Source organism: Palaemon carinicauda, chromosome 37 (assembly GCF_036898095.1).
Source record: "Palaemon carinicauda isolate YSFRI2023 chromosome 37, ASM3689809v2, whole genome shotgun sequence".
Lineage (NCBI taxonomy): Eukaryota > Metazoa > Arthropoda > Malacostraca > Decapoda > Palaemonidae > Palaemon > Palaemon carinicauda.
The window spans coordinates 73,868,370-73,883,369 of NC_090761.1; the positions used below are offsets into that span (position 1 = coordinate 73,868,370).

A 15,000-nucleotide genomic window follows, 5' to 3' on the forward strand; every position below is an offset into this window, starting at 1 on the left:
AGTTGGGGTTCTATATCCTGGAATCTTTATTGGAATTCAATTTCCTAAATTCTTAGTTGGGATTCTATATCTTGGAATCTTGATTACGGTACTATATCCTGGAATCTTGATTAGGGTACTATATCCTGGAATCTTGATTGGGGTACTATATCCTGGAATCTTAATTGGAATTCTATATCCTAGAGTCTCAGTTGGGGTTTTATATCCTGGAATCTTTGTTGGAATTTTATTTCCTAGAGTCTTAGTTGGGGTTCTATATCCTGGAATCTTTGTTGGAATTCTATTTCCTAGAGTCTCAGTTGGGGTTCTATATCCTGGAATCTTAGTTGGAATTTTATTTCCTAGAGTCTTAGTTGAGGTTCTATATCCTGGAATCTTTGTTGGAATTCTATTTCCTAAATTCTTAGTTGGGATTCTATCGCCTGGAATCTTGGTAGGGGTACTATATCCTGGAATCTTAGTTGGAATTCTATTTCCTAGAGTTTCAGTTGGGGTTCTATATCCTGGAATCTTAATTGGAATTCTATTTCCTAGAGTCTTAGTTGGGGTTCTATATCCTGGAATCTTTGTTGGAATTCTATTTCCTAAATTCTTAGTTGGGATTCTATCGCCTGGAATCTTGGTAGGGGTACTATATCCTGGAATCTTAGTTGGAATTCTATTTCCTAGAGTGTCAGTTGGGGTTCTATATCCTGGAATCTTTGTTGGAATTTTATTTCCTAGAGTCTTAGTTGAGGTTCTATATCCTGGAATCTTTGTTGGAATTCTATTTCCTAAATTCTTAGTTGGGATTCTATCGCCTGGAATCTTGGTAGGGGTACTATATCCTGGAATCTTAGTTGGAATTCTATTTCCTAGAGTGTCAGTTGGGGTTCTATATCCTGGAATCTTAATTGGAATTCTATTTCCTAGAGTCTTAGTTGGGGTTCTATATCCTGGAATCTTTGTTGGAATTCTATTTCCTAAATTCTTAGTTGGGATTCTATCGCCTGGAATCTTGGTAGGGGTACTATCTCCTGGAATCTTAGTTGGAATTCTATTTCCTAGAGTCTTAGTTGAGGTTCTATATCCTAGAATCTTTGTTGGAATTCTATTTCCTAAATTCTTAGTTGGAATTCTATCGCCTGGAATCTTGGTAGGGGTACTATATCCTGGAATCTTAGTTGGAATTCTATTTCCTAGAGTGTCAGTTGGGGTTCTATATCCTGGAATCTTTGTTGGAATTTTATTTCCTAAATTCTTAGTTGGGATTCTATCGCCTGGAATCTTGGTAGGGGTACTATATCCTGGAATCTTAGTTGGAATTCTATTTCCTAGAGTCTTAGTTGGGGTTCTATATCCTGGAATCTTTGTTGGAATTCTATTTCCTAAATTCTTAGTTGGGATTCTATCGCCTGGAATCTTGGTAGGGGTACTATATCCTGGAATCTTAGTTGGAATTCTATTTCCTAGAGTCTTAGTTGAGGTTCTATATCCTAGAATCTTTGTTGGAATTCTATTTCCTAAATTCTTAGTTGGGATTCTATCGCCTGGAATCTTGGTAGGGGTACTATATCCTGGAATCTTAGTTGGAATTCTATTTCCTAGAGTCTTAGTTGAGGTTCTATATCCTAGAATCTTTGTTGGAATTCTATTTCCTAAATTCTTAGTTGGGATTCTATCGCCTGGAATCTTGGTAGGGGTACTATATCCTGGAATCTTAGTTGGAATTCTATTTCCTAGAGTGTCAGTTGGGGTTCTATATCCTGGAATCTTAATTGGAATTCTATTTCCTAGAGTCTTAGTTGGGGTTCTATATCCTGGAATCTTTGTTGGAATTCTATTTCCTAAATTCTTAGTTGGGATTCTATCGCCTGGAATCTTGGTAGGGGTACTATATCCTGGAATCTTAGTTGGAATTCTATTTCCTAGAGTGTCAGTTGGGGTTCTATATCCTGGAATCTTTGTTGGAATTCTATTTCCTAGAGTCTTAGTTGGGGTTCTATATCCTGGAATCTTTGTTGGAATTCTATTTCCTAAATTCTTAGTTGGGATTTTATCACCTGGAATCTTGGTTGGAATACTAAATTCATATCCTGGAATCTTAATTGGAATTCTATTTCCTAGAGTCTCAGTTGGGGTTCTATATCCTGGAATCTTTATTGGAATTCAATTTCCTAAATTCTTAGTTGGGATTCTATATCCTGGAATCTTGATTACGGTACTATATCCTGGAATCTTGATTAGGGTACTATATCCTGGAATCTTGATTGGGGTACTATATCCTGGAATCTTAATTGGAATTCTATATCCTAGAGTCTCAGTTGGGGTTTTATATCCTGGAATCTTTGTTGGAATTTTATTTCCTAGAGTCTTAGTTGGGGTTCTATATCCTGGAATCTTTGTTGGAATTCTATTTCCTAGAGTCTCAGTTGGGGTTCTATATCCTGGAATCTTAGTTGGAATTTTATTTCCTAGAGTCTTAGTTGAGGTTCTATATCCTGGAATCTTAATTGGAATTCTATTTCCTAGAGTCTTAGTTGGGGTTCTATATCCTGGAATCTTTGTTGGAATTCTATTTCCTAAATTCTTAGTTGGGATTCTATCGCCTGGAATCTTGGTAGGGGTACTATATCCTGGAATCTTAGTTGGAATTCTATTTCCTAGAGTGTCAGTTGGGGTTCTATATCCTGGAATCTTTGTTGGAATTTTATTTCCTAGAGTCTTAGTTGAGGTTCTATATCCTGGAATCTTTGTTGGAATTCTATTTCCTAAATTCTTAGTTGGGATTCTATCGCCTGGAATCTTGGTAGGGGTACTATATCCTGGAATCTTAGTTGGAATTCTATTTCCTAGAGTGTCAGTTGGGGTTCTATATCCTGGAATCTTAATTGGAATTCTATTTCCTAGAGTCTTAGTTGGGGTTCTATATCCTGGAATCTTTGTTGGAATTCTATTTCCTAAATTCTTAGTTGGGATTCTATCGCCTGGAATCTTGGTAGGGGTACTATCTCCTGGAATCTTAGTTGGAATTCTATTTCCTAGAGTCTTAGTTGAGGTTCTATATCCTAGAATCTTTGTTGGAATTCTATTTCCTAAATTCTTAGTTGGAATTCTATCGCCTGGAATCTTGGTAGGGGTACTATATCCTGGAATCTTAGTTGGAATTCTATTTCCTAGAGTGTCAGTTGGGGTTCTATATCCTGGAATCTTTGTTGGAATTTTATTTCCTAAATTCTTAGTTGGGATTCTATCGCCTGGAATCTTGGTAGGGGTACTATATCCTGGAATCTTAGTTGGAATTCTATTTCCTAGAGTCTTAGTTGGGGTTCTATATCCTGGAATCTTTGTTGGAATTCTATTTCCTAAATTCTTAGTTGGGATTCTATCGCCTGGAATCTTGGTAGGGGTACTATATCCTGGAATCTTAGTTGGAATTCTATTTCCTAGAGTCTTAGTTGAGGTTCTATATCCTAGAATCTTTGTTGGAATTCTATTTCCTAAATTCTTAGTTGGGATTCTATCGCCTGGAATCTTGGTAGGGGTACTATATCCTGGAATCTTAGTTGGAATTCTATTTCCTAGAGTCTTAGTTGAGGTTCTATATCCTAGAATCTTTGTTGGAATTCTATTTCCTAAATTCTTAGTTGGGATTCTATCGCCTGGAATCTTGGTAGGGGTACTATATCCTGGAATCTTAGTTGGAATTCTATTTCCTAGAGTGTCAGTTGGGGTTCTATATCCTGGAATCTTAATTGGAATTCTATTTCCTAGAGTCTTAGTTGGGGTTCTATATCCTGGAATCTTTGTTGGAATTCTATTTCCTAAATTCTTAGTTGGGATTCTATCGCCTGGAATCTTGGTAGGGGTACTATATCCTGGAATCTTAGTTGGAATTCTATTTCCTAGAGTGTCAGTTGGGGTTCTATATCCTGGAATCTTTGTTGGAATTCTATTTCCTAGAGTCTTAGTTGGGGTTCTATATCCTGGAATCTTTGTTGGAATTCTATTTCCTAAATTCTTAGTTGGGATTTTATCACCTGGAATCTTGGTTGGAATACTAAATTCATATCCTGGAATCTTAATTGGAATTCTATTTCCTAGAGTCTCAGTTGGGGTTCTATATCCTGGAATCTTTATTGGAATTCAATTTCCTAAATTCTTAGTTGGGATTCTATATCCTGGAATCTTGATTACGGTACTATATCCTGGAATCTTGATTAGGGTACTATATCCTGGAATCTTGATTGGGGTACTATATCCTGGAATCTTAATTGGAATTCTATATCCTAGAGTCTCAGTTGGGGTTTTATATCCTGGAATCTTTGTTGGAATTTTATTTCCTAGAGTCTTAGTTGGGGTTCTATATCCTGTAATCTTTGTTGGAATTCTATTTCCTAGAGTCTCAGTTGGGGTTCTATATCCTGGAATCTTAGTTGGAATTTTATTTCCTAGAGTCTTAGTTGAGGTTCTATATCCTGGAATCTTTGTTGGAATTCTATTTCCTAAATTCTTAGTTGGGATTCTATCGCCTGGAATCTTGGTAGGGGTACTATATCCTGGAATCTTAGTTGGAATTCTATTTCCTAGAGTGTCAGTTGGGGTTCTATATCCTGGAATCTTAATTGGAATTCTATTTCCTAGAGTCTTAGTTGGGGTTCTATATCCTGGAATCTTTGTTGGAATTCTATTTCCTAAATTCTTAGTTGGGATTCTATCGCCTGGAATCTTGGTAGGGGTACTATATCCTGGAATCTTAGTTGGAATTCTATTTCCTAGAGTGTCAGTTGGGGTTCTATATCCTGGAATCTTTGTTGGAATTTTATTTCCTAGAGTCTTAGTTGAGGTTCTATATCCTGGAATCTTTGTTGGAATTCTATTTCCTAAATTCTTAGTTGGGATTCTATCGCCTGGAATCTTGGTAGGGGTACTATATCCTGGAATCTTAGTTGGAATTCTATTTCCTAGAGTGTCAGTTGGGGTTCTATATCCTGGAATCTTTGTTGGAATTCTATTTCCTAAATTCTTAGTTGGGATTCTATCGCCTGGAATCTTGGTAGGGGTACTATATCCTGGAATCTTAGTTGGAATTCTATTTCCTAGAGTGTCAGTTGGGGTTCTATATCCTGGAATCTTAATTGGAATTCTATTTCCTAGAGTCTTAGTTGGGGTTCTATATCCTGGAATCTTTGTTGGAATTCTATTTCCTAAATTCTTAGTTGGGATTCTATCGCCTGGAATCTTGGTAGGGGTACTATATCCTGGAATCTTAGTTGGAATTCTATTTCCTAGAGTCTTAGTTGAGGTTCTATATCCTAGAATCTTTGTTGGAATTCTATTTCCTAAATTCTTAGTTGGGATTCTATCGCCTGGAATCTTGGTAGGGGTACTATATCCTGGAATCTTAGTTGGAATTCTATTTCCTAGAGTGTCAGTTGGGGTTCTATATCCTGGAATCTTTGTTGGAATTTTATTTCCTAGAGTCTTAGTTGAGGTTCTATATCCTGGAATCTTTGTTGGAATTCTATTTCCTAAATTCTTAGTTGGGATTCTATCGCCTGGAATCTTGGTAGGGGTACTATATCCTGGAATCTTAGTTGGAATTCTATTTCCTAGAGTGTCAGTTGGGGTTCTATATCCTGGAATCTTAATTGGAATTCTATTTCCTAGAGTCTTAGTTGGGGTTCTATATCCTGGAATCTTTGTTGGAATTCTATTTCCTAAATTCTTAGTTGGGATTCTATCGCCTGGAATCTTGGTAGGGGTACTATATCCTGGAATCTTAGTTGGAATTCTATTTCCTAGAGTCTTAGTTGAGGTTCTATATCCTAGAATCTTTGTTGGAATTCTATTTCCTAAATTCTTAGTTGGGATTCTATCGCCTGGAATCTTGGTAGGGGTACTATATCCTGGAATCTTAGTTGGAATTCTATTTCCTAGAGTGTCAGTTGGGGTTCTATATCCTGGAATCTTAATTGGAATTCTATTTCCTAGAGTCTTAGTTGGGGTTCTATATCCTGGAATCTTTGTTGGAATTCTATTTCCTAAATTCTTAGTTGGGATTTTATCACCTGGAATCTTGGTTGGAATACTAAATTTATATCCTGGAATCTTAGTTGGAATTCTATTTCCTAGAGTGTCAGTTGGGGTACTATATCCTGGAATCTTAGTTGGAATTCTATTTCCTAGAGTGTCAGTTGGGGTACTATATCCTGGAATCTTTGTTGGAATTTTATTTCCTAGAGTCTTAGTTGAGGTTCTATATCCTGGAATCTTTGTTGGAATTCTATTTCCTAAATTCTTAGTTGGGATTCTATCGCCTAGAATCTTGGTTGGGGTACTATATCCTTGAATCTCAATTGGAATTCTATTTCCAAGAGTTTCAGTTAGAGTTCTATATCCTGGAATCTTTGTTGGAATTCTATTTCCTAGAGTCTTAGTTGGGATTCTATCGCCTGGAATCTTGGTTGGGGTACTATATCCTGGAATCTTTGTTGGAATTCTATTTCCTAAATTCTTAGTTGGGATTCTATCGCCTGGAATCTTGGTTGGGATACTATATCCTGGAATCTTAGTTGGAATTCTATTTCCTAGAGTCTTAGTTGAGGTTCTATATCCTAGAATCTTTGTTGGAATTCTATTTCCTAAATTCTTAGTTGGGATTCTATCGCCTGGAATCTTGGTAGGGGTACTATATCCTGGAATCTTAGTTGGAATTCTATTTCCTAGAGTGTCAGTTGGGGTTCTATATCCTGGAATCTTAATTGGAATTCTATTTCCTAGAGTCTTAGTTGGGGTTCTATATCCTGGAATCTTTGTTGGAATTCTATTTCCTAAATTCTTAGTTGGGATTTTATCACCTGGAATCTTGGTTGGAATACTAAATTTATATCCTGGAATCTTAGTTGGAATTCTATTTCCTAGAGTGTCAGTTGGGGTACTATATCCTGGAATCTTAGTTGGAATTCTATTTCCTAGAGTGTCAGTTGGGGTTCTATATCCTGGAATCTTTGTTGGAATTTTATTTCCTAGAGTCTTAGTTGAGGTTCTATATCCTGGAATCTTTGTTGGAATTCTATTTCCTAAATTCTTAGTTGGGATTCTATCGCCTGGAATCTTGGTTGGGGTACTATATCCTTGAATCTCAATTGGAATTCTATTTCCAAGAGTTTCAGTTGGAGTTCTATATCCTGGAATCTTTGTTGGAATTTTATTTCCTAGAGTCTTAGTTGGGATTCTATCGCCTGGAATCTTGGTTGGGGTACTATATCCTGGAATCTTAGTTGGAATTCTATTTCCTAGAGTGTCAGTTGGGGTTCTATATCCTGGAATCTTTGTTGGAATTTTATTTCCTAGAGTCTTAGTTGAGGTTCTATATCCTGGAATCTTTGTTGGAATTCTATTTCCTAAATTCTTAGTTGGGATTCTATCGCCTGGAATCTTGGTTGGGGTACTATATCCTGGAATCTTTGTTGGAATTCTATTTCCTAAATTCTTAGTTGGGATTCTATCGCCTGGAATCTTGGTTGGGGTACTATATCCTGGAATCTTTGTTGGAATTCTATTTCCTAAATTCTTAGTTGGGATTCTATCGCCTGGAATCTTTGTTGGAATTCTATTTCCTAAATTCTTAGTGGGATTCTATCGCCTGGAATCTTGGTTGGGGTACTATATCCTGGAATCTTTGTTGGAATTCTATTTCCTAAATTCTTAGTTGGGATTCTATCGCCTGGAATCTTGGTTGGGGTACTATATCCTGGAATCTTAGTCGGAATTCTATTTCCTAGAGTCTCAGTTGGGATTCTATATCCTGGAATCTTAATTGGAATTCTATTTCTTAGAGTCTCAGTTGGGGTTCTATATCCTGGAATTTTAGTTGGAATTCTATTTCCTAAATTCTTAGTTGGGATTTTAGCACCTGGAACCTTGGTTGGGGTACTATATCCTGGAATATTAGTTGGAATTCTATTTCCTAGAGTGTCAGTTGGGGTTCTATATCCTGGAATCTTAATTGGAATTCTATTTCCTAGAGTCTTAGTTGGGGTTCTATATCCTGGAATCTTTGTTGGAATTCTATTTCCTAAATTCTTAGTTGGGATTTTATCACCTGGAATCTTGGTTGGAATACTAAATTTATATCCTGGAATCTTAGTTGGAATTCTATTTCCTAGAGTCTTAGTTGGGGTTCTATATCCTGGAATCTTTGTTGGAATTTTATTTCCTAGAGTCTTAGTTGAGGTTCTATATCCTGGAATCTTTGTTGGAATTCTATTTCCTAAATTCTTAGTTGGGATTCTATCGCCTGGAATCTTGGTTGGGGTATTATATCCTGGAATCTTAGTTGGAATTTTATTTCCTAGAGTCTCAGTTGGGGTTCTATATCCTGGAATTTTAATTTTAATTCTATTTCCTAGAGTCTCAGTTGGGGTTCTATATCCTGGAATCTTTGTTGGAATTCTATTTCCTAAATTCTTAGTGGGATTCTATCGCCTGGAATCTTGGTTGGGGTACTATATCCTGGAATCTTAGTTGGAATTTTATTTCCTAGAGTCTCAGTTGGGGTTCTATATCCTGGAATCTTAATTTGAATTCTATTTCCTAGAGTCTCAGTTGGGGTTCTATATCCTGGAATTTTAATTTGAATTCTATTTCCTAGAGTCTCAGTTGGGGTTCTATATCCTGGAATCTTTGTTGGAATTCTATTTCCTAAATTCTTAGTTGGGATTCTATCGCCTGGAATCTTGGTTGGAGTACTATATCCTGGAATCTTTGTTGGAATTCTATTTCCTAGTGTCAGTTGGGGTTCTATATCCTGGAATCTTAATTGGAATTCTATTTCTTAGAGTCTCAGTTGGGGTTCTATATCCTGGAATTTTAGTTGGAATTCTATTTCCTAAATTCTTAGTTGGGATTTTAGCACCTGGAACCTTGGTTGGGTACTATATCCTGGAATCTTAGTTGGAATTCTATTTCCTAGAGTCTCAGTTGGGGTTCTATATCCTGGAATCTTTGTTGGAATTCTATTTCCTAGAGTCTTAGTTGGGGTTCTATATCCTGGAATCTTTGTTTGAATTCTATTTCCTAAATTCTTAGTTGGGATTCTATCACCTGGAATCTTGGTTGGGGTACTATATCCTGGAATCTTAGTTGGAATTCTATTTCCTTGAGTCTCAGTTGGGGTTCTATATCCTGGAATCTTTGTTGGAATTCTATTTCCTAAATTCTTAGTTGGGATTCTATCACCTGGAATCTTGGTTGGGGTTCTATATCCTGGAATCTTAATTGGAATTCTATTTCCTAGAGTCTTAGTTGGGGTTCTATCGTCTGGAATCTTAGTTGGGGTTCTACCCCCTGGAATCTTAGTTTGAGTTATATCTCCTGGAATCTTTGTTGGAATTCTACTTCCTGGAACCTTAGTTTAGGTTCTATCTCCTGGAATCTTAGTTGTAGTTCTACCTCCTGGACTCTTAGCTTAGGTTCTATCTCCTGGAATCCTTGTTGATTCCTGGAATATTAGTTGGGGTTCATTCTTCTGCAATCTTATTTTATGTTCTATCTCCTGGAATATTAGTTGAGTCTCTATCTCCTGGAATCTGAGTTAGGATTCATCACCTGGAATCTTAGTTTGGGTTCTATCTCCTGGAATCCTTGTTGGTTCCTGGAATATTAGTTGGGGTCCAATCTTCTGGAATCTTAGTTTAGGTTCTATCTCCTGGAATCTGGGTTGGGATTCTATCTCCTGGAATCATAGTTGAGATTCTATCTCCTTTAATCTTTGCTGGGATTTTGCCTCCTGAAATTATTTAGACCTATTAAGGATATTGTTGCTGTTAATATTAATTAACAAATCAAACGAAATAAAGAACATTAACAAATAGAAGCATGAGCAGAGAATGTTGTTTTTCTAAATACATGAACGTAGAAGAAAGTAGTATTAATTTGTAAGTTTTAACATTTAAAAAAGTAGATAAAATAACGTCATCATTTAAACTGGATTTAGCTATATGACATAACGATTATCAAACACCTGTTTAAACCAAGTTTTCATAGATTAAAACAGTATCTCTTTCACTATACGTCATAATGATTATCAAACACCTGTTTAAACTAAATTTTGGTAGATTAAAACAATACGTGAATAACAATATTCTCTGAGGAAAACACCTTAAATCCATTTCCAGCTAAACTTTCTCAAGAAGAGATTAAACTTTGTCCGGTGAAGATTAAAGAGGCAAGTTTAACATCAGACGGAATCTCACACAAGTCCCACCAATCCAGATGTATTGTTTGTTTTACACCGGTTCTTACCATCTTTAAAACGAAGTTTTTTTTTTTTATTTGGCCAAAGTGGAACAGTTTCTTAATGATGCAAAAGTGAAAACGAAATGGCTGGATGGAAGGAAGTTTCTCAAGCCATAAAAGTCTTTGATGGTTGGACTTTTTCACTTTTGTAATGTTGGGTTATTAAACTTTTTCTACTTTGGAAATGACAGTTAATTAGATTTAACATCTGGGGTAAGATGACTTTGTTATTTTATCAGATTTAGACCCTCGAGTAAGATGACAGTGATGTTTTATTAGATTTACCCCCTTGCCCTTTGGGTAAGTTGACAGTGATAAAATTTTATAAGATTTAGACCCTTGGGTAAGATGACAGTGATATTTGACTAGATTTAGACCCTTGGGTATAATTATAGTGATATTTAATTATATTTAGACCCTTAAGTAAGATGACAGTGATAAAATTTTATTAAATCTAGACCCTTGGGTAAGATGACAGTGATATTTGATTAGATTTAGACCCTTGGTTATGAATACATTGATATTTTATTATATTTAGACCCTTACGTAAGATAACAGTGATGACAGTTTATTACATTTACCCCTTAGGTAAGATGACAGTGATAACATTCTAATCGATTTACCCATTGGGCACGATGATGGTGATATTTAATTAGATTTTCTCCCCTGGGTAAGATGACAGTGATATTTAATTAGATTTAGACCCTTGGGGAAGATGACAGTGATGACCGTTTATTACATTTACCTCTTAGATAAGATGGCAGTGATAACACTATTCGTTTTACCCCCTTGGGTAAGATGACAGTGATATTTAATTAGATTTACACCCTTGGTTAGATGGTAGTGATAACATTTTATAACATTTACCCCCTTGTGTAATATGACAGTCAATACCAACACAGTATTCCAAAAGAGTTATACCTATTTAGGCTAAATTGTATTATTATCTTGATAATTATTCTATTTGAAGTATCTTCAAAGTTCAAACTTAGTGCAAATCCTTTTGGATTAAAGTTGTGAATATAAATCATGTTTAATAGATTTTATATATTTAATCCAATCTGGGGTTTTTTTCTCCACCATTCACCATTTTCTTTTAAATGTTAATTCTCTCTAGTTCTAAGGCTTTAGTAAGGCTCCAAGTTTCTGATACCTTAAGTTAGTACAGATAGGACCATCACATTAAATACTATTCTTTTTAAAGAAAGTGGCATTTCACTTTTCATATATTTACCAATTCCACAAGTATTTTATTGTTGTTTTCTGGCCAAGGATTAATGGCATTTATTTCGCACAAAACAGAGGTCACTACCTTTATTACATTTCCAAATTTTTCATTAAGTCTAACAATCATCTGGAAATTAGCATCAACCTATCTTATTTCTTGCTACAATATGTCTTTTGTCTAAAGAGCTACATTCAAATCTCGGTCCCTCAACTTATTAGCAGTCCGCTTTCCAAAACAAGGTTGCAGGTTGCATTTGCTACAGCTGATTATTAATACTATTACTACTACTACTACTAACTAAATTACAACCCTAGTAGGTTGCTATAATCCAAAGGACTCTAATAGTGAAAATAGCCCAGTGAGGAAAGGAAATTTGCAAACATAGAATAGTGTGCCAGAGAGTACTCTCAAACAAGAGAAATCTAACCCAAGACAGTGTTAGAACAGGGTACAGAGACTATGGCACCATAAAAGACCAGAGAAAAATGGTTTGATTTAGTGTCCTACTACTACTACTACTACTACTACTACTACTACTACTACTACTACTACTACTACTACTAATACCATTAAGGGTACTCTCAAGCAAGAGAAATCTAATCCAAAACAGTGGTAGATGATGGTACAGTGGCTATGTCACTATAAAAGACTAGACAACAATGGTTTGATTTGCAGTGTATTACTACTACTACTACTACTACTACTACTACTACTACTACTACTACTACTAAGGGTACTCTTAAGCAAGAGAAATCTAATCCAAGACAGTGGTAGACGATGGTACAGAGGCTATGTCACTATAAAAGACTAGACAACAATGGTTTGATTTGGTGTGTCCTACTACTACTACTACTACTACTACTACTACTAAGGGTACTGTCAAGCAAAAGAAATCTAATCCAAGACAGTGGTAGACGATGGTACAGAGGCTATGTCACTATAAAAGACTAGACAACAATGGTTTGATTTGGTGTGTCCTACTACTACTACTATTACTACTACTACTACTACTAAGGGTACTGTCAAGCAAGAGAAATCTAACCCAAGACAGTGGTAGACGATGGTACAGAGGCTATGTCACTATAAAAGACTAGACAACAATGGTTTGATTTGGTGTGTCCTACTACTACTACTACTACTACTACTACTACTAAGGGTACTGTCAAGCAAAAGAAATCTAATCCAAGACAGTGGTAGACGATGGTACAGAGGCTATGTCACTATAATAGACTAGACAACAATGGTTTGATTTGGTGTGTCCTACTACTACTACTATTACTACTACTACTACTACTACTACTAAGGGTACTGTCAAGCAAGAGAAATCTAACCCAAGACAGTGGTAGATCATGGTACAGAGGGTATGTCACTATAAAAGACTAGACAACAATGGTTTGATTTGCAGTGTATTATTACTACTACTAATACTACTACCACTACTACTACTTCTACTACTACTGCTGCTACTACTATTGCCACTACTACTACTACTACTATTAAGGGTACTCTCAACCAAGAGAAATCTAATTCAAGACAATGGTAGACCATAGTACAGAGGCTATGGTACTATGAAAGACCAGAGAACAATGGTTTGATTTGGAGTGTACTACTACTACTACTACTACTATTACTACTACTAGTACTATTACAATTAAAGCTATTCTCCAACTCCTCAGGTACGGCGGAGGGGAACAGATATCCCAGCCTTGGCCAATAGAGAAAGTACCACGTACAGAGACGGCCTACGTAACAGCTGATATGCTACAGAACAGGGAATTGTGGTACGGGGGAGTTTCTGAAGCATACTGGATCTCCTCGCAAGGAATAGCCCTTAAGGTGAGGTGGCATAAGGCCTATAAAGCAGGAATAAGAAGATGGTCTTCTTTGTTTAACAACAACAACAACAACAACAACAACAACAATAATAATAATAATAATAATAATAATAATAATAATGATAATAAATTTCCCTGATATAGATATTTGGTTGAAGCCAACATTTAATAATAAGCATGAAGACCTTTAAATATATATATATATATATATATATATATATATATATATATATATATATATATATATATATATTATATATATGGGTGTGTGTGTGTGTGCTAGTGTGTGTGTCTGTGTCTGTGTCTGTGTGTGCACGCGCGCGAGTGCGTGTGTGTACAATAAAGGGCATTGATATAACACAGCATTACTCCGATATCCTTATGCATCCTGGCGCTGTTAACCGATCTGTTTTCCAAATATGCAAATTTTGGAGAGAGAGAGAGAGAGAGAGAGAGAGAGAGAGAGAGAGAGAGAGAGAGAGTGTGTGACTAAGGGAGACATGGCCAAATCCTTCGCTCAATAACGTTCAGACCCATGTAACCACTTAGCTAAAATATACTTCATGTTAGCATTTATCCACAATGCCCATTTCTCACTCATGCATCCAGAGCTTATTTTCCATAAGGATTACAGACGTACGTGTGCCAAATACTTTAGAGGTTAGTTTTATCCTACGTTCATTTCATCAACATCATCATCTCCTTTTACGCCTATTGACGCAAAGTGCCTCAATTAGATTTCAACAGTCATCTCTATCTTGAGCTTTTAAATCAATACTTCTCCATTCATTATCTCCCACTCTATGTTTCATAATCCTCAGCCATGTAGGCCTTGGTTTCCCAGCTCTTCTAGTGCCTTGTGGAGTCCATTTGAAAGTTTGGTGAACTAATCTCTCTTGGGGAGTGAGAAGAGCATGCCAAAATCATCTCCTGTTCACTTTTCACTATTATTATTACTATTATTACTAGCTAAGCTACAACCCTAGTTGGGAAAGCAGGATGCTATAAGCCAAAGGTCTCCAATAGGGAAAAAATATCCCAGTGATGAAAGTTAATAAGGAAATCTAAATTTCAGATATATTATTACTGTATTTGTCAACCTTCTTTTCTTTAAAAGGCGTACGTTTCTCTTCGTACATGAGTAATTACTATAGACTACAAAAACTACAGTAATCTCTGGTCTTTACAATTTCAGACAAATTGATAATGGATTATGAAACAATACTTTCTTATCTATTCTTAAAAGTAAATGTCATTATCTATGATTAAAATCGAAATGTAATTACTTTTAAAGCTCATGACAGAGAAAAACCATCTCTCCTATATAATAAAGTGTCTTGCTATATAAAATAAACGTATATATATATATATATATATATATATATATATATATATATATATATATGTATATATATGTATATATATATATATATATATATATATATATATATATACATATATATACATATATATATATATATATATATATATATATACATATATATGTATATTTATATATATATATATAAATATATATATATACATATATATATATATATATGTATATATATATATATATATATATATATATATATATATATATATATATATATATATATCCTCTCTCGGAAGAGGGAGTAGTCATACTCTGTTAAA

General features: G+C 35.4%; 1 protein-coding gene across 4 annotated transcripts in view; it reads left to right on the forward strand.

Moving 5' to 3' along the window:
* Positions 1–15,000, forward strand: part of LOC137629398 (myogenesis-regulating glycosidase-like) — a 75,048-nt gene that overhangs the window by 32,962 nt on the left and 27,086 nt on the right. For all 4 annotated transcript variants that reach the window (XM_068360641.1, XM_068360640.1, XM_068360642.1 and 1 more), the window contains exon 4: positions 13,186–13,345. In XM_068360641.1, the coding sequence (XP_068216742.1) occupies positions 13,186–13,345 (160 nt within the window). The remainder of the gene's footprint in view (positions 1–13,185; positions 13,346–15,000) is intronic.